Genomic DNA, 22,607 nt, shown 5'->3' on the forward strand with positions numbered 1-22,607 from the left:
ACCAAGGGGGTAATCCATCAGCCGGAACCCGAAGCTGTGTCCATTTCTTTTACTGTCTATGGTAGTAACAGTGTTTCTCAAAACCAAGAATGCAAAGAACGGACTTGTGTTCTTGGGGAGAACGCTCTTGCTAGTTGTTCTTGGAAGAATGAACTCACAAGGTGAGGAGCACACAGAACGCCGCTGACAGTTTGAAACGATGTGTTCTTGCTGGTATTGCGCAATAACACCCCCGCACAGACGCCGTCTGCAGTGCCCAAACATAACGAGAATTATTGACGGTAACAGCCAGGCTTTATCGCCCAAGCCTACCCCTCAGCTCAAGGGATTAATCTACAACTGTACACTATGTAATGTATATTCATAACAATAAAGCTACCTACGCTGGAGATTCTCACTTCCGAAAACGTTTGAGCGCATTAGGGATGGCTCGATACCATAATTTTGGTTTCGGTACGGTACCAGAACCTAATACCTCGGTATCGATACTAAATCGATACCACGGGTGACAAATAACCAGCCTCAAAATTTAAGTGAATTGAAACAATTTTATTAAAAAACACTGCTTGAAACTCTGCAGTACTGAATGTGCAAACAAAAAGTATCAAAATGTTAAAATAAATAAATAAACAAAAAACAGTCAGGGAACTTACAGTAGATTAAATTTTGATTTTGAAAAAAGAAAGAAAGAAAGAAACCTGAAATGATACAATTAAAATAGGTTAATATCTATAATAATTGATTAATATAGAATAATAATAGAATAATGAAATGAATAATTTTTAGCTGACATGCATTAACAGAGAATTATCAACATTTATAGCATTTATTCATCTTGGTTTGATTACTGTTTGGTTTGTGTTTGGGTTCATATTAGTTTAATGCATTGCATATAAAGTAATGTTAACATGCTAAACATGTATTAGTATATTTAAATAATAATTACTGATTGATCTAGATTAATAAATGCTATAATACGGTTAGGTCAGGTTACCTAATGAATGTTGACAAATGTAGCTTAAATGTAAAGTGTTACTCTAACATTCATATTAGTAATATCCATATTACTAGTATTACTCTAGATTCCTTAGATTCCTCTAGGGGTCGCACTCGCCACAGCAGCAGTGATATGCCATTCATTTTACTATCACTAATACTAAAATTAATATCACTAATCTCTTTATTCATTCAAATTCAATTAATATATGATTGTTTGAAAGTGCAAAAATTATGAGACCTAAACTTCATTGGTTCTAGCGTGTCATGCAAGCACATTTGAGCTTTCGTGTTTACCGTGTCATATTTAATTGATAAGCTTTTATGTATGTGCGCTATGAATAAAAGTCTAAATTAAAACAGTTGAATGATGGACTCACCTGTCGATCTCTGAACTCTTTGAACAAGTCAGGATGATCAAGTGACAAGTGCTCAACGTTAGCCAAATTTGATGTGTTGCCTCCCGTCGCAAATTTAAAGCAGTGTTTGTAGAGTGGTGCATTGAGGTCTGTTGCTTCACCTTTCTCATTACTTTTGTAGGCAAAGTAATGCTATATTTCACTCCTACTGCTCTCTTTATTTATTAATTTCGGGCGTGTAGAATGAGCTTCATCTGTTTGATCCATCGTGTTCCTCCGTTGTCACCGTTTGCCGGTTGTGCGTGACCCGCGTCAGTTTGGGTAGCGCACTGCCGCCTAGCGGTGAACTTCGAAACAGCAGCGCATTAAATACCGAATTGAGCAAAATTATGATATTGTACCGTTTGAAATATAATATATACCGGTATTTTTGCAGTACCGGTATACCGCGCATCCCTAGAGCGCATTTTCGAAAAATGCCAATATTTGAAATCTACACAGTTGATTTCTCACATCAAATGTTCTCAGAAGTGAATTTAGTGATGAAATAGCGTACGAAATTGTAGAAAAACGACTTGTTGTATTGACCTCTCGTTCCTCGAATGCCGAAATGAATGCTGGGATATTTCTGCCGTCAAGTTCACACAAGTTACCAACCTATGCATCCTCGGTAAAATGGGCGTGTCAAGAACACTTTCCGGGATTTTTAACCGTTCTTGCCAAAATGCAAGCTTGTGTATTGGGACGGTACTTGGGCAGCGACTGATGACATTTCACAAGTCCACAAGAACGCAAGTACAGACAAGAACGCATATTGAGAAACGGCCACAGTGTCGCTTGATCAAGATCGGCTCGCGCTGCATAGGTCCAAACTGATAAACGGTCCGTGAAGCACAAAATAAGGAGTAGCGCAGATTCATTCCGCTTTCATTACATTTGTCATTTGATGTTGGGCAATGTTGTGGTCGCGCCAGCGTCTCTTACATTATGAGCGTGCTTACCGTGACCGTTATCATAACATTTGAACTGTTCAATGCAAATACGTGTATCGTTACACCCCTAGTGCTCAGTCTATAGGCAGGTAGTGTTTCTTTACAAAGTGACATCGCCAACTACTGGCCTGGCAGCAGAATACAGCCTTTTTAGTCGTTTTCGTGAATCCGTGTAGACAGGGATAATTTTGACAATGCCGTACGCGAAAATGCAAAAAAAGAAAGAAAAAAAGAAACATACCCGTAGTAAGATTTATTTATGATACAGAAATGTTCTCAATTCAGTCATTTCCTTCACCAAAGGTCCACTTTTCACTAATTGCATAATCTTAGGAGCCGGCATATTGTGCTTATTTGCTTATTGACCACGGTTCAGACGTAAAACTATGTCATCATTTGAATGCATGTGAACTTCCCCGTGTTCCTCTGTGCGGTTTTCATTGTCTACATCTGCCTGGGTGCAGCTGGAGATTCTTGCAGGCAGTTGTCAGCGTCTCCTGAGAACCGGGCTGCCTGGTGACGGCCTGGAAAAAAACCCTCCCGCTGTTACTAGGCTGCAGTTGAGCTCTCCAACAGGACACATGCAGATTGAATCAACCCCTTCCTGTGAATCAAAACATACTTTCTGCCCTAGTCATTCCCACTTTTATTTTCCACCTAAGAATTCATATTAGTTGAGCTGTAGGAGTTGAAGTCCAGGGTGTTTATTTGATTTTTGTACTGGAGTTTGAATAGCTGCTATGATCAGGTGGAGCAGTATTCGTAAATGCAGACATTTCTATTTATTAATTCAAAAAATGTTTTTATTGCACAGTTCATTCACAGTATGTGTTGTCTGGGAATTAAACCTGTGTCCTTAGTGTTGCTATCACCGTGCTCTGCCATTTGAGCTACAGGAACAATATAATACAAAATATGCGATAATAAGATTGTTATTGTGCTGTCTTTTTGAATTTCACAGTAAGATATAATAGATATTTTTTGGTCAGATTGATTAAATTATTCAGAAATACATAAAATGCAATCCATACATACAACAATTTTAATACTCTTCTATTATGACCATATTTTTCATTTCTGAAATATTTATAATTTCATAATAATAATAATAATTATTATTAATAATTATAACAATAATTATTGATAAAATTCATGGTAGTTGAAAAAACAACAACTAAAAAAAATAGTTAAGATTTATACACTCAAATGTATTCAGTGTGTAATAAAAATTTAATTGTAAAGTTTTTACTTGAATTTAAATTGTCATTAAATTGGAACTTAGTATAAAAGCTATTCAGGACCTTATGCAACCAACATGAATACAGAGTAAATTTTTATGAATTTGGCACGTTTTCTTCCATAAGTGTCAAAGATTTTTGTCATTTGACTCATTATCATTAATATAAATGTTGATTTGACAAGTCAAGTCATCTTTATTTATATAGAGCTTTATACAGTACGGATTGTTTCAAAGCAGCTTTACAGTGATAACAGGAAAACGATGCATTTCAGTGTTGATTCAATTCCGTTGTAAAGATCATCAATTATTAAATGAGTTCATGTCATCTGTAAAGCAGTTCTGCATCGTCCAGCTCAGTTCAGTTCTCATACAACAGTCTCAGTACAGAACAAGAAAAATGTTAGGTGTTTTTTTAATTGATGGTTACACTACATAGCATATTTTTGAGTCATTAAAATTAAAAAGTTGTTTAAAATCATGAAGCTAACATGAGTCCATGCAGAGTACATATTTATGAATTTGGCACATGTATCATTATCAACAATATTTGACATTGATTGACTCATTATCATTAACACATTTATCATAAATGGCAATGTACGATGTACATTTCCATGCATGTATTCTTCATAAGACCACCGCTTCCAAAACTTTCACCCCATAGTGGCCCCACTTTTCAAAGTATACCCCCCCCACCACCACCACCACCACACCGGATGACCAGGCGATGTCAAACAGTAAAGCGTAGCAGCAATGTAGTCATAGTGGGCATCAGCAGTTGTTTCAGCAGCAGGAGAAATTCCATCCACAGAGGTTTTCAGGGGGTTCTAGAGCCGCTCTGCTTGTCATGAATCGTTCCTGTGGTTGTTCGACATGCTTGGGTGTATTTATAGCTCTGAGATTCACCCAGTGAAAAGGTCACAGATCATAACCATTCTCCACTTTCTCTTCTCTGGGTGTGAGTAAACAGAGGTGGGTTACGCAGTTCTCTTGCTTTCTGAGTATTTGTGGTCAAGTTTATGTGAAGAGCAGCTTCCATTCACTTTACTGGTATTGAATCACATTGCTTTCAGTGTAGAGACTGAGTATTTGGAAATTTGGTATTCTAGACCTCCTTGAATGTGTCTAACTGGGACAGTAGTCTTGCAGAACCGTAGGGCCTTTTTACTGTAAATGCTGAGCTAATCATATCTCTCTATCTCAGATAGTGTACATAAAGATCTGCGTAACCCAGTTTTATCCTTTTCATCCCAGAGGATCAAGTGCAGCTTTTTATATTTAGTAAAATCACAAACCTGGTATTTCTATGTGTCCTAACTAGCTATGAGAATCAATTGATTCCTTTTAATGGCCGTTATTCATGAAACGCATCATTTCAAATTGAAATACTTCTTAACAATTTTCCAAAAAAGCTTTTTAATGATGTTTCAGTCATTTTGGCGGTGACAGAGTAAATGCCATACAGTAATAACCTGCATGTGTTTGATTTAATAAAAAGAAACTGACTCATAAAGTCATATACAGTATTTGGGAATCAGACCAGTTATTATTAATTAAAACATTTTAAATATCTTTTTTTTTTTTTATCGTTTTTTATCTATCTTATTGTTACGTTAACTTCAACAGCCCTGAATTTAAAACACGTGGCCAATGGCCAATAGTGAAAATAACTGCTTTTACTTGTGATATCAATTTATAACTGATTTTTATTACATTAAATATAGCCACAATAAAATATGAATATTAGATGGAAAAACTTAAACTAAACAAAAAATGTAAATGTTGCCTTGGCATAAGTTTAAGTTAAAGCACTAATATTACTAACTGGAAGTAAATAGAAACTAAATTGAACAAACTGAAATAAAAATAAAATGAATCTTAAATGACTTCATCTTAAAAAATAAAAATGACAATCACATAACAAAATGGCTAAAAATTCAATTAAAATTGAAAATTGATCTTAAATTAAACAAATGAATTAAAACTATAATAGTATATAAATAATACTAGTATAACACCGAATCAGACTACATTGGTTGCGATGCATGCTTATAAGCTATTTCACTTAAGAATTAGGGTCATTCTTTCAGATATTGATTGGGCTACAATAGCCATATTGTACTGTTTGATATCCATAAAAGATCTCATAAATTATTAATTTGATAATCTATCTACATTCATTTTTTTTTTCTGTGCAGTGTAGAAAGATTCCGGAATGGTATTTTAACCAGTTCCATTAAAAATAAAAATAGGTACACCTATTGTCATGAGGATTACATTGCAGCTGTTATCAGGTACAAGCTGTTTTCTGGGTTTCTGGTCAGGCTCTTGATACTAGGACAGTTACTGTATTTGACTGAGAGCCAAGAAATCGCCTCTGAAGCAGCTCTTGAACATTTATTGACTCTCACTGGCTGAATACCCGTCTAAAAGCGTTTGTCAAAGGCACATTAATATGATGAGAGGGGTACTTAAGATTGTGATTGAATAGAGAAGAGGTTCACATGGAGTGAATAATACGTCAGTGTCATCTCATCTCCTTACATCCTTGTTTGGTCTTCACTTTGAGTGACACAACTAGGACATGAATACCCTTACACTGTGGAGGATGCTGATTTATAACATCTGCAAGGAAGCAGTTCGCTGTCCGCTAGGCCTGGGCGATATGGCAACAAAAATGTCCCCTTTTGTTCTCTTTTTCTTCATTGACAGGAATTGCCATTTGGCCAATCAGCCACTTCTGCCAAGTAGATTCAAAATGTATTATGCAAGAAGTAAAATCCAGTAAAAATCCAGTTATAAATAAGGCTTGGTTTCCTTACATTTACTTGACGCTAAATAAACACAAAGAATATTTAATAATCATAATTAAAGGTGACTTGGCTTGAATTAATCCAATGATTGGAGAAGTCTGTTTCACTGGAAGATCAAGTTATGACATATTGCCTGAAAATACAAGGTCAAGTTTAAAATAGAATAAGTAAACATGCATGGATGAATCTTTCACAATAGGATCAATAACATTCGTTTAAAAAGTAGGTGGAGTGAATTTGCTACTTGAATAAAAAATGAAGCACGATGTTGAATCGAACATGAATCCGAAATTAATCAAACATCATGACATTTTAAAGCATCAAAAGGTCTCATTACGCTCTCATATTTATAAGTTGCAGAACAAGGAATGATGTTATACTGGTACGATGACAGTCTTAATAGCCAAATCATTGTGATATTCTATATTATTTAAACTAAATCGCCACTAGCAAAAATATTTGTTGTGAATATTCAATAGGCTTCTATTTCTGAAGCTTTTTTAGAAAACTAAACTGACTTTATTTTTTGGTTTCTACTGTGAACTCTTCTACGTTACATGTATTGTAAGCGTGAAATGCAGTTATGTTCTGCTGGATGGATTTTCATATTGTTCATCAGCTGAAAAAAAAAAAAAATAGGAAAGTGATTCCAATTATTCTTCCATCTGTCATAACAGTTGTGGTGTTGACTTTGCTATTCTCTTAGAATGATTTTTAAAAACTTAATGGGTATTATTGTTCTTAGTGTGAACGGGCTTTTAGGCAAAACGTATCTAATAAGGTGAGTAAATGAAGTTTGGTTTAGTTTATCCAAAAATCTGTTACTGACTCATCATTTGTTCCAAATCATGTATGACCTTTTTTTCCATAAAGCACTATACACTGTAAAAATGAATACGCTATATCTAATCAATAAAATTGTGGCAACAGATTACAAGCAATATTATTAATTAAATTTAACTAATTAGAATTGAGTAATAATTAATCAAATTAATTCCTTAAAAGTTAACAATTTAAAATGACTAAAATTTACAACAATTTTTTTAAACAAATTTTTTTTATTGCCAACATTGAAGACACCTGATGTTAACAAGCAGAATCAATGAAGGAGGAAACCGTAATTTTAAGTCACCATTATGGTGATCAGTGTTTGTTTTAGTTGGGCTCTTGACCTTAAGTCATTGACTTTAGATTTTTTTTGCTGCTGTACCTGAGTTACAGCCAGATGAACAAAGAGAAAAGGTGATCTGATGGTGTTGGTTGTGTTTAACATAATCATTATTTCACAATCATTTGACCTGAATCTCTGAACTCATATAGATCCCAATTTACTTGGGAACCTAATTTACCAATTTAGGTTTACTTTATTAATTATAGCAGCACTGTTCTTGCACAGCATAATTCAAACTTTTACAATGTAATCCAAAGATTTCTTAAACGTGTCTCATATACAAAAAAGTTTTTTTTTTTTGTTTTTTTTTTGGGATTTAGTTTTTATGATAAAATTGGAATAAATGTACTGGTTGTTTTATGGCTGGACTGAGGCATTCAAGTTTTAAGAAGGATGAAGGAGCAACATAGTCATCAATAAAGTTTGTGGACAATATTTAACTCAAGTCAAGTCATCTTCATTTATATAGCGCTTTTAACAATGTAGATTGTTTCAAAGCAGCTTTACAGAGATAAATGTATAATTTAAGGTAACAGATTGTTTTGGCTTTATAGCGGTTCTTTAATAAAGTTATTTTCCAGCTAAAGTTAGTTTTGATTGATTCGCTTCCGTCGCAACGATCATTTGTTATTAAATTAGGGGCCGCTAAGACGACACAATTCCCTATACACAGACTTTAAACGCGAACCTGTGAGAAACGCTGATGGCGGTCACATGCGCATTAAGAATTGTTTCTATAGTTATGTGCGTTTGAATATATGTGCGCAGGTTTGGAATTCCCTACAAACCAAGCCTAAACAAAGTACTGGCGTTTTCTTATAATTTTTGATACAGAATTTTATTTTATTCTATCAATTCGGGGTAGATGCGCGAATTGAGTTTCCCGACGACGCTTTATCTTTAGAGTGGTAAAGGGATCCTCCATAGGGAGAGACTAGTTGAGTCTCTCTATTTACAATGAATTCATAAGATCATTGTGCAGGGAATGAACCAATGTTTATGCTATTTCCTGATATTCTTCCCCATCCTGTGAGTTGTTAACAGCTGCAACCGGGCAATCAGAACTAAACTCCAATTTGGAGACAAATCATTCAGGCTGGTTTTGTGAGCCGGATCAACAAATTCATTGACAAATTCTGAGCGCATGCATTTTCATGAAATTCACCAAGAAGAGTTAGGGCTAAGTTGCAATGAATAAAGACTTAATTTCTGTCTGTTCCTCACACAAAGCTATAGTTTGACTTCACAGGATGGAAAGGATATAGTACATTTGTATGAACTGCATCTTTTTTTTTTTTTTTTTTTCATTTCTTTGGTGAACTGTTCCTTCTATTTTTTCTGGGTTAGTCAGAAGTGATTTGTTCTGACGAGCAGTAAAGTTTCACCAGAAAGTTTCAGAAGCAATTAATGACATTTTTTCATTACTGATCAAACAAAAACAATCCATAAAAACAAAACTTACTTGTGTCATCATGATAATATGCATATGACAGTAATTTTAGCTAAATTCCTTAGAGGTGTAGCTCATTATGATTTAAATGACTTACTTCCTCTTTGGAAGATGCCAGTGATGTAATCTTACTGTTCCTGTGATGTGAACCCTGTCCCATTGCCATTGATTCATTACTCCTACTTCCTCTTTGGTTGACATATCCACAGTCATTCTCTATGTCATAGGAATGCTCATCATGTGATGTGTTTCTTTGTTCATTTTATTAGTAGGAATAGTAGGATTTTGAAAACAACCTTAATTCCAGTACCAAATAATACCATACAAAGTGTCTGTTCTACAGAATCAAAAGCCTGGAGGATTTCTGATGGTTCTTAAAATATTATTTAAATATAACAATAGTATTATATTGTTTTAATACATTTTTTGTTTACATTAACATTTGTATGCCTTTTATAAATGAGTTTACATTTGTGCCAATCCAAGTAGGAGGGCTTCCCCATCTAAGTCTTGGTTCCTCCTAAGGTGTCTTCCCATCTTCTTGAACATCTTAGGGAGTTTTCCTTGCCACTCTCACGTTTGATTTGCACACTGTGGGGTTTGTAAGACACTGTTGTTTTATAAAACTGCTTTCGTAAATACTTAAAGGCCTTGATGATGATGGATGCACAATTGATAACCATATCACCAGTATAAAAAAAAATATGCAAAGTTGTGTTTGGTTTAAGAAAATAAAAATGGGCCCAGGACTGAACCTTGTGGTACTCTGTTATTCTGTCTGTCTATCTATCCAACTTCTCTATCGACTAGGGGTGTCACAATATATCGGGAATATTTGCCAAATGTCTTATGTTAACAGTAAAAAGTGGCCTATACATTATCTAGTCAGTGAAATAGTGCAAGCATATTTGTAAGCTTCAGAATCATGAATATTTTTTATTCTGGTGTCACTATTGTCCTGTGCAAGTCCAAGCTTATTCATTTACACCCATAATGTAATACCAAATTTAGCATTTTAATCAACAGTTCATTTTTTTGTTAACCTTTTTGTGTCGCAATCATACCGTAATGTGACATGAGGGTATCGTTTACACCCCTACTATCGACAGAACTCAAGATTGTATGAACTTTACGAACAAATTATTAGTTTTATCCAGCATTTGAGAACGATTTAAAGCATATTTTCTTGTGCTTCAATGACGTTTTATACAAAGGAGTTCATAATCAATTTCAGAAATTTGCTCATTTGAATAATGTCCGAAACACAGCGCAGAACCTTCAATATTTCTTGACTTCATTCATTTATTTTTTTGATCTCAAACTTTTGGATTCGACTACATATTAGACATATGTAGATTCTGTATTAGAATATTATGGTCCCCTGTTTTAAAGCATTAGACAAGTCAACAAAGAGGGACTAAATGTGTCTAAATGGCTTCTTGTTCTGTTATCTCCAGGCGCTCTGACTGAATGCTATGATGAGCTGGGGAACCGCTACCAGCTGCCCGTTTACTGCCTCTCCCCTCCCGTCAACATGATCGAGGAAAAGAGCGAGTCCGAGACCATCGAGGTCCCAGAAGCTCCAGCTTGCGAGGGCCAGGAGTGCCAGTTGCGTCTCCGTCTTTCCACGGGCCGGGATCTACGCCTGGCTGTCCGCACCAGCGACAGCGTCCAGCAGATGAAGCGGCGTCTGCAGACCCAGGAGGGGGTGGCGTCCACCAGCCAGCGCTGGTTCTTTTCAGGCCGACCGCTCACCGACAAGATGAAGCTGGAAGAGCTGAAGATCTCCAGAGACTATGTCGTTCAGGTGATCGTCAGCCAGCCTCCCGCAACCCCACCACTGCCCCAGAACCCCACGCCTGTGGAAAACTAATGCCTCGTTGGGGATTTTTACCGGCACACCAAGTGTGCACGTGAGAGGAGCTCACTAATGGGCTGCGGGGTCTTTTAGAAGATGATTTCTCCGATTCGGGATTGGCCGTTTGAGTCTAGAGTGAACATCTCTAGAGGCTTCTCCCTTTAAATAACACACTGCCTTTGACTTACAGCTCTTCTAAGGGAGTTGAGATTCAGACTTTCTGGTTAAAAGTCTCAGGTCTAGAAAACTGGAGCCCTGAATTGACCAATAGAGGTCCAATGAGTATGGTTTTGGCAAGGGAAACTTAATATTGCTTTGTTATCTTTCAAGATTATGGAGTTATACTCTTCATATTCTATTCTTTTTTTTTTTTTTTGTGACCAGAGCATATGTCTGCAAGGCAGACCAGGAGTGTGGACTTACCTGTGTCTGTCAGAACTTGAATTCTGAAACGGAGACACTTGGGGCCAATTGGACTTTATAAACCGCTATTGGCTTTCAGCAACAGGAGGATCACTTGTTGGACTCTTTTCTTAATTTTTGTTTTTATTAGAAACTCTGTAACCAAAAATATATAAAGACTTTTAAGAGGAGGTCTGTTACATGTTGCAAAAAAACAATGCTATTTTTCCCCCCACCATATTTGATCCCTGTTCTTAATCCGATAACGTTTCGACTACATAAAGTCTCTAAACAGCATTCATTCGACTCTTTCATTTCAAAAGAGGGGAATGTTTTTTCCCCCCGTCAAATACACTAGTTGGAATATTTTTGGAACATGTGCTTTTGCTTGTTGGCGGTCGTCACAGTTTGCCAGACAGCTTTCAGTTCAGAGAGATATTCCGATCGATATCCTTCACCAAATGCATTTGACTTTCTCACGCCCTGTCAAATTGTCTGCACAAAAGTGCGAAATTGGTATGGAGGAAAGATTTCAGTCATTACCTTGTGCAACCATTTGGATTCCTTGTAATTCGAGGCGCTTTTATGAATTTATTCAGCTTTGCCTCACGCATCCCGGAGAGGGAAATATAAGGGTTGGAAGGGGGTTATCATGTAATAAAGGTGTGTACATGCGTGAAAGAGGAAGCTATGAGCAAGGGATTAAGTAAAAGGAGAAGAATTCAGTATGACTGCATATTTCTACACCAGGAAAGGTGGGGTTGAAACAAGTATGGCTGGGGAGGACACGAATGTAGCTCTGAATGTAGCTGAATGAACCACAATCTCACAAAGTACTCTATATACATGTTTTGTTTTATTATTTTGTGTTTTGGCCTTTATGTTGAGAGGGGATAGTAGGACAGGAAATTGGAAATGACAGGAGCCAGACTCAAACAGCTCAATATGTCGTAGCATGTGCGCTAACCGCTAGCACAGGACTCTTAAGTGTTTTTCAATGGATTCAAGACTTTGTCCTGATGAAAGAGAATTTCAAAACAGTTGCATATTTTAATGATACAGAATGCGTTTTTAATTAAAAGATGATGAAACATTTGTACACCTCAGTATTGCTGTGTCTGATTTTCTTAGTATTATTAAATATATTTCATATATATATATATATATATATATATATATTACCAGCCTATTATTTTATATACTACCATTCAAAACTTTGGGGTTGGTAAGATTTTTTTTTTTTTATGTTTCATTTAATGTAATTTTTTTTTTTTAAATGAAAATAAGTCTCTAATGCTCGCAATGACTGCATTTATTTTATCAATAAACATAAAAAGGCATTAAAAATATTTATTATATAAATATTATTACAATTTTAAATAATTTTTTTTTTAAATTATTATTATTTTTAATATTAATATATTTTACAGTGTTCCTGTGATTTCAATTTATTCCTGTGATGGCAAAGCTGAATTTCTGAATCTACTGTCACCTTTATGCATCCTTGCTCAAAAAGTATTAATTTCTTCCAAAAAATCAAATAAAACAATCTTCCCTACCCCAAACTTTTACACAGTAGTGCATAAAATGTATATTCATATTTTAAAAAGTGTGTATATTTATGAATTTTAATGGAATAATTAATTTAAAAATGTATTTGAAGCAAATTTTTTAAAGTAGTTTAAAATACTTACTGTAATTTATTTATATTTAACAGTTTGCTGATGCCACTTGGTTTGATATTTCTATTAATTAATTATTGGTAATAACCACCAGTCTATTCTAGGTATACCGCCTATTTATTCTGCTTAGTGTCAACAGAGTTGCCTATACACTACTATACACAAAATTATGTGACATTTCACATTCAATCAGACAATTGGCTTGGATTTTCTAAGCGGATATGTTTTGCGAGCCTCAGCTTTAAACCAAATTAATTATGTGCTTTTATTCAGTTAAAACATGTGCTTTATTCAGCCCATTCAAAAATTCCATTGTGTTATAATAGGGAAGCCGCACTTCACCCTGGACCTTCTTTATTTCCTAAGAGAACTGATTTTTCCCTCTGCTTTATTACATGGAAAGTTATGACAGATTTAGGGGTTATCATAGATGTGTTGTTGTTAATAATTAATAAACTTGGTTTTTATGCTATTATCATTTCACATATTAGAGGAAATGTGGGACTATACGCAAGAATGACAATGCCGGTAATGTACAATATATTAACCACTGGTTCTTTATTGCGGATACATTTATGGTCCTGAAGCATCACATTAAACTTCCTCCTTGTTATTATTGATTTTGAGGCAGGATTTGAGTGGATGGTTGTTAGGGCGACTGTAACCACTCTAGAAAATATTTTAGTCATCTTAATGATGACGTTCAACAATTAACTCTTATATTTAAGGCCTGTTACCCAACCCCAGGTTGACCTACTTTATAATGTCAAAAAAATACATCGGTTTTGTGGCTTTAGTTTAAAATGTTTAAATGCGGCTTTGTCACACTATGTATTTCCATTGTTGTATAGTCCCGATATTGAGCATCTTGGAATTCCCTGAGTTTTGGTTTTTGGTTGATGTAGGAAACGTGACTAAAGGTACACACTTTCTCTTGTGGTCGACGCTTTTACACTTCACTAAAATGTGTAACTCACACTAGGATATCCTCATAACTACTGCCTAATTATCTTCATGATGATGCTACCATAATGTTCAAATTGACACGATCTACATTTGCATTTGGCAATCATTTTCACTACAAATATACATATTTGAAATATTTTTTATATATATATATATATATATATATATAAATAAACAAACGGAGCAATTTGAAGAGGCTAATTATGATATTTTTTAAAATTAGATGAATGCCTTTCATATATAGAAAAATATGTAATTATATATTTATAAATTATGATATATTTATAAATGACTATACGCTCCCATATTGAAACCTTTCATATATGAAAAAAACTCATTCAATTTGTAAATTACGATATATTTATAAATCACTATATGCTCCCATGTTGATGCCTTTCATATATGTAAAAAAGTATGTAATTATAAATTACGATATATTTATAAATCACTATATGCTCCCATGTTGATGCCTTTCATATATGTAAAAAAGTATGTAATTATAAATTACGATATATTTATAAATCACTATATGCTCCCATAATGATGCCTTTCATATATGTAAAAAAGTATGTAATTATATTTATAAATTGATATATTTATAAATTACTCTATGCTCCCATATAGAAATCTTTCATATATGTAAAACATTTTTTTTATTATATATGCTCCCGTAATGATGCCTTTCATAAGTAATGATATATTTATAAATAAATTATATAATAAATTATAATTTACTCATGCTCACATATAGAAACCTTTCATATATGTAAAAAATATGTAATCATATTTATAAATTGTGATATATTTATAAATTACAATGTTTATAAATTGCTATTTTATATTGAAGCCTTTCATATGTATACACTATTCTAACCATAGATTATATTTATAAATTACAATAAATTACTTATATATTACATAATTACTTATATTACATTTTAAAATATATTCAAATAGAAAACAGTTATTTAAAATTGGAATAATATTTCACAATATTAAAGTTTTGGTATTTTTAATCAAATGACATATACATGTATGTATGTATGTATGTATGTATGTATGTATGTATGTATGTATATATATATATATATATATATATATATATATATATATATATATATATATATATATATATATATATACATACATACATGCAGGGCTTGACATTAACTTTTTTGCTCACTAGCCAATGTGGCTAGTGGTTTTCCAAAGTTACTAGCCACACAGCATTTTTACTAGCCACATTTTTGTTGTTGTGAACTTACCTGATAAAAGTTGACTATGGCGTGCTAAAATTTACTTGAACTAGATTTACAACCCTTTTAAATGTAAAACCACTGTACACACCCAAATCAAGACTACATAAATATATAACAATACAGGTCATTATCATTAGCTCTGATAAGGTTGTGTGTAAAGCTCCTTTTTTAAAATAAAACCATGTATTATGTAGCCTATTATATGTCGCCACATTGCTCCACCAGCATACGATATAACTCCAGCAGGGCAGCTAGCTGTCTCTTCGATTCTTTGTTGTCGGTCACTAGCGACAATACTCATTAGGGCTGTCAAAATTGCTCAAAAATGACCTTCGAATATTCCCTCTAAAAAAAAAAAACATAGCTTATATTCGATCTATTCGAACATCTGGTTGCGCATTTTGTCAATGACGTGCATTACGTCAGGACAAATTAATACAAAGAGACATAACTACTTGTATAGGTAGTTTATTTAAGTTTAAACATATTTGACAACGTATTACCTACACGAAAACAAGTAAATCAGCAAATGGCCAAGACCGCAGACATCACTCAGTCTCGCTCGCTCACTCGCAGGCACTCTTTCGCGAATAGAGCGTCTGGCGCGAGTGTAAAGACGCGTTTACGCGCGTCTGGAGGTCTTGCGGCGCGAATGAGGCGTCACGCGCTCTGTGCATAACAGTTTAAATGAACAACAACAATAAGCAAATGTTGAGTGCTGATCAAGAGTTTTGTGCAAGCAATTTAAGGTCGCGACTCTTATATAGCAGGCTTCATTCAGTGATTGAAATAAATATTATTAACATTAATTGAAGTTTTACAGTATATATAACCGACATTGAACGCTCCGAGCGAGCTGTGCTGTGGTAAACATGGAACTTTTCCTTGACATGAAACAGTAAATAATCAAACCAGTGGAAGCCTGCAGTGCATGAAACTGCTGTATCTAACCTACCTTATTCATGCAATATCTATTCAGTCAGTAGGCTACAGTAGCCTACACTTCAGTAATGTTTCTGTTTAACGTTAAATAAATTGACCCCTCAGGCAGCGCGCCCACTCGCAAAGCAGACAGCCGCACCTCTGCTACCGCGGGCGTTTTTCCACATTCGAATATTAATTTTCACCTTCGAAATTCTGTTTTTTTTTTTTTTAACTATTCGAATATATATTCGAATTTAGAATATTCGTTGACAGCCCTATTGGAGTTGTAGTGTCGTAGTGTCACACTTATTTCAGATGCCTTTTGAAAAGACTACAATTATTCAACCCGCCAAAGTGGCTAGTTGGAGTGACTGTGTTACCCGCCACGAGCAAAATCCACCCGCATTTGGCGGGTTGGCGGGTGTTAATGTCAAGCCCTGCATACATGTATATGTCATTTGATACTTTTTTATATACTAAAGGCATCAATATAAGCCTCACATGCTCCTGCAGAAATTATATTAGTGTATAATATTATAATATATATATATATATAATTTATTATTATAATAATAATTATTATTAGTTTTATATATATATATATATATATATATATATATATATATATATATATATATATATATATATATATATATATATATATATATATATATATATATATATATATATATATATAACTAACAAATAATAATCATATAACAGCAGTGAAGCATGAATCACACACACACAAAAACATAATTACCAATTTCACTAAGTGAAAATGATTTAATTGCTAGATGATCTGTAAGGTGTTTCATTCTCATGCTCATGCACTCCCGCTGAAACCCCTAACACATAACAAACACTGTCAAACCTCTCGCATGGAAATCCCAAATACATACCACATCCCTCTGTTTACAGCGAAACACTTCTGCTTGCTGGAAATTCACACTTCTGTATCACATTCATCTATAAATGCTTCAGGTCTAAAAGGACTTCAGTGAAAGGGAAGAGAGTCACCACAACTCATTCAGTTCAAGGTAAGATTCAAACAAAGGTGTCCTTCACATCTGGACTGCTCACTGCACAGCTGTGCGGCCTGCTTTCAGATATTATAAGAACATTGTTTAAGATGTTGTTTATTAAATACTATGTTTATGATTTCATGATGACTAACTTTTTTAAATAATATTAATATATAAATAATGTTTTTCTTTTAACGTTAACTTTAAATAACTGACACAATAATACTGTAATATTAACATTTCATTTCGATTTTTTTTTTTTTTGCTTAGATGAACAAGATTGTATTTCTTATTCTGCAAGCTGTCCTTCAGTTGGCAGGCAGCACTTCACTGAGGATGCTCAAGTCTAATGGTAAATATTGCTTAAATCTTGTTTATTAGTATCTTTAGCTGATTTCTTTAAACAATGTATATATATATATATATGTGTGTTTATATATATATATATATATATTGTAGAATGTTGGTAACACTTTACAATAAGGTTTATAAGTTAATATGAACTAACCATGAGCAACACATTTGTTACCGTATTAGTTCATCTTTGTTAATGTTAGTTACCGTAATAAAAAATACAGCTGTTCATTGTTAGTTCACAGTGCATTAACTAATCTTAACAAATACAACTTTGACTTTAATAATGTATTAGTAAATGTTGAAATTAACATTAACAAACATTATTTAAATGCTGTAGAAGTGCAGTTCATCATGTTCGTCAGGGCTTTTTATTTGACAAAACATTAAAAACAGTATATATTGTGAAATATGATTAAAATTTAACATTGATAATAATAATAAAAGTTTATTGAGCCGCAAATCAGCATATTAGAATGATTTCTGTAGGATCATGTGACACTGAAGACTGGAGTAATGATGCTGAAAATTCAGCTTCACAGGAATAAATTACATTTTAAAATATAGAAAACAGCTATTTAAAATTGTAATAATATGTTTTAATCAAATGAATGCAGCCTTGTTGAGCAGAAGAGAACATTAAAAACATGTAGAAAATCTTACGACCCCAAACTTTTGAACGGCAGTGAATATTACACATTTTGATCAATTCAATGCGTCCTTGCTGCATGAATAAAAGTATGAATTTTTGAAAGTAGGCATTATTGATGAATGAGTTTTTCTGTTGTAGTCGTGGCTCTGGAAGTGTCAGATCTGTCCAGCTCTGAGGTGTCACTGCAGTGTGGAGAGCAATATGAAGGAGAGCAGATTCACTGGGAGAGGAACGAGAGAAGCATCTCGGAGACTGGAAACCGCATCACTGTCACCATAGACGGGCTGCGGGGGGGAAACTTCACGTGTCACAGAGCCAACCACAGAGATGTCCTGAACTACACACTGTTACTGGTCCATCCAGTCAACTTTCCTAAAGGAGTTCTTACACAATCCACTCACAGAGGTAATTATACACAATATTTGTATATATATGTGTATATATATATATATGTGTATGTGTATATATATGTGTATATATATATATATATATATATGTATATATATGTGTATGTGTATATATATGTATATATATATGTATATATATATATATATATATATATGTATATATATGTATATATATATGTATATGTATATATATGTATATGTATATATATGTATATGTATGTATATGTATATATATGTATATGAATATATATATATATGTATATATATATATATATATATATATACACATATATGTACACATTTTAAAGTTTTAAGTTTTTACTGTAGATCCTCATAAGCGAAATTCATCATAAAACCTTTTCATCTTGAACTAAACATCATAAAGTCCTAAAATATTGGTCTATTTAAAAAAATATATACATGTAAATAAATGTGAGAGTTTGTGGGATATTCATTAGCTTTTAAATGTAAGATCAAAAGCCCTTGACATCTGCCTTTTGGAAAATTTGATTGCATGGCGACAAATATGTGCCGATAGGAATGTGCTGAAGCAGTTTATTCTGTTCCTATTTAATGCTTTGGGAATTGCCAGTCAAGATGCGCACGTGAAGTTAGGTATTTTGGGTTATTTTGCAGACTTCTTTCAGACTAGTGGAAAGAAAATATCCAAAATACAAATGTATGTTTATTTTGCGCTTTATCTGTTTGTGTCTGTAGATTTTTAAGTAAAATACAGTCCGAAATCTCCAATTTAGTAGCTCTTACATAAAAAAAACCCATAAATTGTTCATATATCCTTTGCCTGATTTAAATAATTTTTTTGCCTGTTGACATTTTCTTATTTATGGAGTGATAAAAATAGATGTGTACAACCTTAAACTCTAACATGTCAACACAATGAAACACAAATTTTGAAACTGTAACCGATGTTTAGATTTCTGTTCTGGAAATGAGAAGTAGCCTAGAGCATATTTAATTACATAATACCTCATGTGCATATTTAAACAGTATTTCATGAAACGTTTCATACATAACTAGTGTCTTAATGTACTGCAAGTCCACGATTCGTGTCCATGATATATATCTTTTGTCCGCATGTCATGTGCAGGGCTCTGTAGTTTTTGAAAAAAATAAGTTGAGTAAGAGATTAAAAGATTCTGTGATTCAAATTGATTTAATAAAATGTACATATGATTTGTTTGTTTTTCTCACCGTCTGTACTGGACTGCTCAACTTTTCTTTTTTTTTTTGTCTGTCTAGAATTTGTTTCTTGTTTTGCGAGAAACTATAACGGACAGTTCCACTGCTCTTGGAAGTGGCATCAGGAACGGAAAGAAAGAGCCGTGGTATATTTCGCAGCAATACGGTAAATATTCTGGATTGTTCATTTATCAAGAATAAATAATCAATTTAATTAGGCGGTAACACTTTATTTTGATGCTCCCTTTTAAACATTCTATTGACTATAAGTAACTTTGCCAATACACTCTAACTCTAACTCTCAACTAACTCTCATTAGAGTATTAGTAGACTGTCTGCTTTAAAGGGGTGGTTGATTATGATTTCACTTTTCTAACTTTAGTTAGTGTGTAATGTTGATGTTTGAGCAAACAACATCTGCAAAGTTACAATGCTTAAAGTTCAAAGCAAAGGGAGATATTTTCTTTTAGAGAAATTGCTTTTTAAGGACTACAACTAACGGCTGGTAGAGACTACATTGCATTCCTCCTGGGTTAATGACATCACTAACCCTAAAATTTACATAAACCCCGCCCCCAGAACACGATTAATAGATTATCAAGACAGAATAAGCTAATCAATGACTAGAAGATAACTACACATTAGCTACATAAATTCATCAACTAACCATTCAGAAATGTTGTCTACATGTTGTCACTTCTTCTTGAGTCTCTCCATCTTTGTCTGACTTCGGTTTGAACATAAAAGGCTAAAAGTTTTTGACATGTTCAGTGCATGTCTGTGTGAGGTAAAAAGACACAAGCTGTTGAAGCTCCGCCCCCTGTGCCGGGAGCAGCTCATTTGCATTCAAAGGGACACACGAAAACTGAGTTTTGCTCACCCTCAAAAAGTGACAGTTTTAACATGCTATATATGTATATATATATATATATATATATATATATATATATATATATATAAACATCTGTTGGGTATTTTGAGCTAAAACTTCACATACACACTCTGGGGACATCAGAGACTTATTTTACATCTTGTGAAAAGGGCATTATACCACCCCTTTAATATCTTCTAACTCATTATTGTGATGCTACCCAACAACCCTACCAGTCTTCTACTCTACTAACACTCTAATACAGTTAGTAGACATGTAGGTGCAACGTTACTCATAGTCAACACAATGTGTTAAAAGAACCATCAAAATAAAGTGAAACCAATCAGGCTAGGCTTATGTTGAAAGAGCAAATCAGAGCTAAACTGGGCATGTGTTTATACAGGAACTCTAGTTTGCTCAACTGCACTCTGGACTCTGATATCTCGGGACTGACGTGTATCGACGAGAATTACTGTCCATACTCTGAAGAGCCTAGGAGCATCAATCTCACTCTGTTCGTCAGAAATCTGTATCGGCTGGAGGAACACCAGAGGACTTTCTTCATCCGAGACATTGGTAAGAGCTTTTGTGCCCCCGGGTGGTCACTACATGTAATAGACTTCAGATTTGGGATCCGTTACTGTGTAGACCCATCATTTATATGAACACAAATACATGATACTGAACTTGAAGACTTTTTGGTATTCATTTTGAAAAGTATATCTACTGATTTAGTATTTGAAGCCAAAAATTGTGACCAAATCGTTTTTGTGGGCTGCGAAAAAATAAATAAAATTATGGAATATTACTGAAATAATATACTTTAAAAGAATATATCATATATATTCAAGTCATCTTGAGGCCCCCAAATGGGGCCCGGTCCCCTGGTTGAGAACCACTGTCCTAAACTGCTGATTTCCATTAAACTATTACTTCTGTCCTAACTCTAACTCAAACTCTCAGTCCAACCAGATAAAGTTAACATCACCAAGATCCAGGATGACGTGTTTGAGTGGCGCCCCCCTAGGACGTGGAGTTTCCCCTGCAGTTTCTTTCCCCTGTCCTATGAGGTGAAAGTGGTTCCCAACAATCATAGCTGTACCCACACAGGAAGTCGTGTTGAAGTAAGCCAATTTTCTTGATTTTTTTTTTTTAATTTTCAAGATCAGTTTATTAAGATCGAAAATATTGAAAGATGTTTATTTCTGGTGACATAGAAAATGGAAACCAACGAGACACAATACAAGGTGAACAACAAAAAAACATATACTTTCTGCGTTCGAGCTCAGGACACAATTACTAAAACTCTTTGGAGTGACTGGAGTCACCATCATATGTAAGTAAAGTTTGACCTGCAGTTGTATTTTATATTTTATGAAAAATATTCAGCTTTACATTCTGTATCTATTGTGTAACAGAAGAAAACACCGGCACACTTCGGAACAATAAAAGGTGCGTTGATTTGTCTTTTAATGGCCATATTGATCATTTTTAGTTGATGTTATTGTGACATTTTTCAATTCTTTGTTTTATGAATGCAGGTCTCAGGGAACACATCACTCTGCTTGATCATCTGCTTTCAACTGCGCACAAAATATTGCAGCTATTCATATTTATATTATATGTGCCACTGTAAAATTGATTTGTGCAATAAATTTTCCAGATCATTCAAATACTCAATGGCTTCATATTTCACAGCTTTTCTATATTTTATAGGTATATTTCATTTTATGTTGTTATGCAATGGGGTTTGTGTTAGACAGGGACTGAGAGTGTCATTCCTGCTTGTGTGATTTGTCTTTTTACATGCAATAATGTGTATATATAACATAACATAACATAACATAACATAACATAACATAACATAACATAACATAACATAACATAACATAACATAACATAACATAACATAACATGACATAACATAACATGACATACTCACCTAAAGAATTATTAGGAACACCTGTTCAATTTCTCATTAATGCA

General features: G+C 34.0%; 2 protein-coding genes across 2 annotated transcripts in view; both read left to right on the forward strand.

The window, feature by feature from the left end:
• Window positions 1-12,380, forward strand: part of ubtd2 (ubiquitin domain containing 2) — a 29,799-nt gene extending 17,419 nt beyond the window's left edge. Inside the window, exon 3 of the mRNA XM_081390339.1 lies at window positions 10,479-12,380. Within this exon, the coding sequence (XP_081246465.1) occupies window positions 10,479-10,894 (416 nt within the window). The 3' untranslated portion in view covers window positions 10,895-12,380. The remainder of the gene's footprint in view (window positions 1-10,478) is intronic.
• Window positions 12,381-17,407: 5,027 nt separating this feature from the next.
• il12bb (interleukin 12B, b) lies at window positions 17,408-22,291 on the forward strand (the record flags this gene model as incomplete). The annotated part of the gene is made up of 8 exons (XM_081390346.1): window positions 17,408-17,489; window positions 18,282-18,548; window positions 19,811-19,916; window positions 21,025-21,197; window positions 21,585-21,745; window positions 21,839-21,957; window positions 22,040-22,073; window positions 22,163-22,291. The coding sequence occupies 7 exons, from the start codon at window positions 17,408-17,410 to the stop codon at window positions 22,068-22,070; spliced, it is 939 nt and encodes a 312-aa protein (XP_081246472.1). The 3' UTR covers window positions 22,071-22,073; window positions 22,163-22,291.
• Between the last annotated feature and the right edge of the window lie 316 nt (window positions 22,292-22,607).

This window comes from Scardinius erythrophthalmus, assembly GCF_964197995.2.
Source record: "Scardinius erythrophthalmus genome assembly, chromosome: 17".
NCBI lineage: Eukaryota > Metazoa > Chordata > Actinopteri > Cypriniformes > Leuciscidae > Scardinius > Scardinius erythrophthalmus.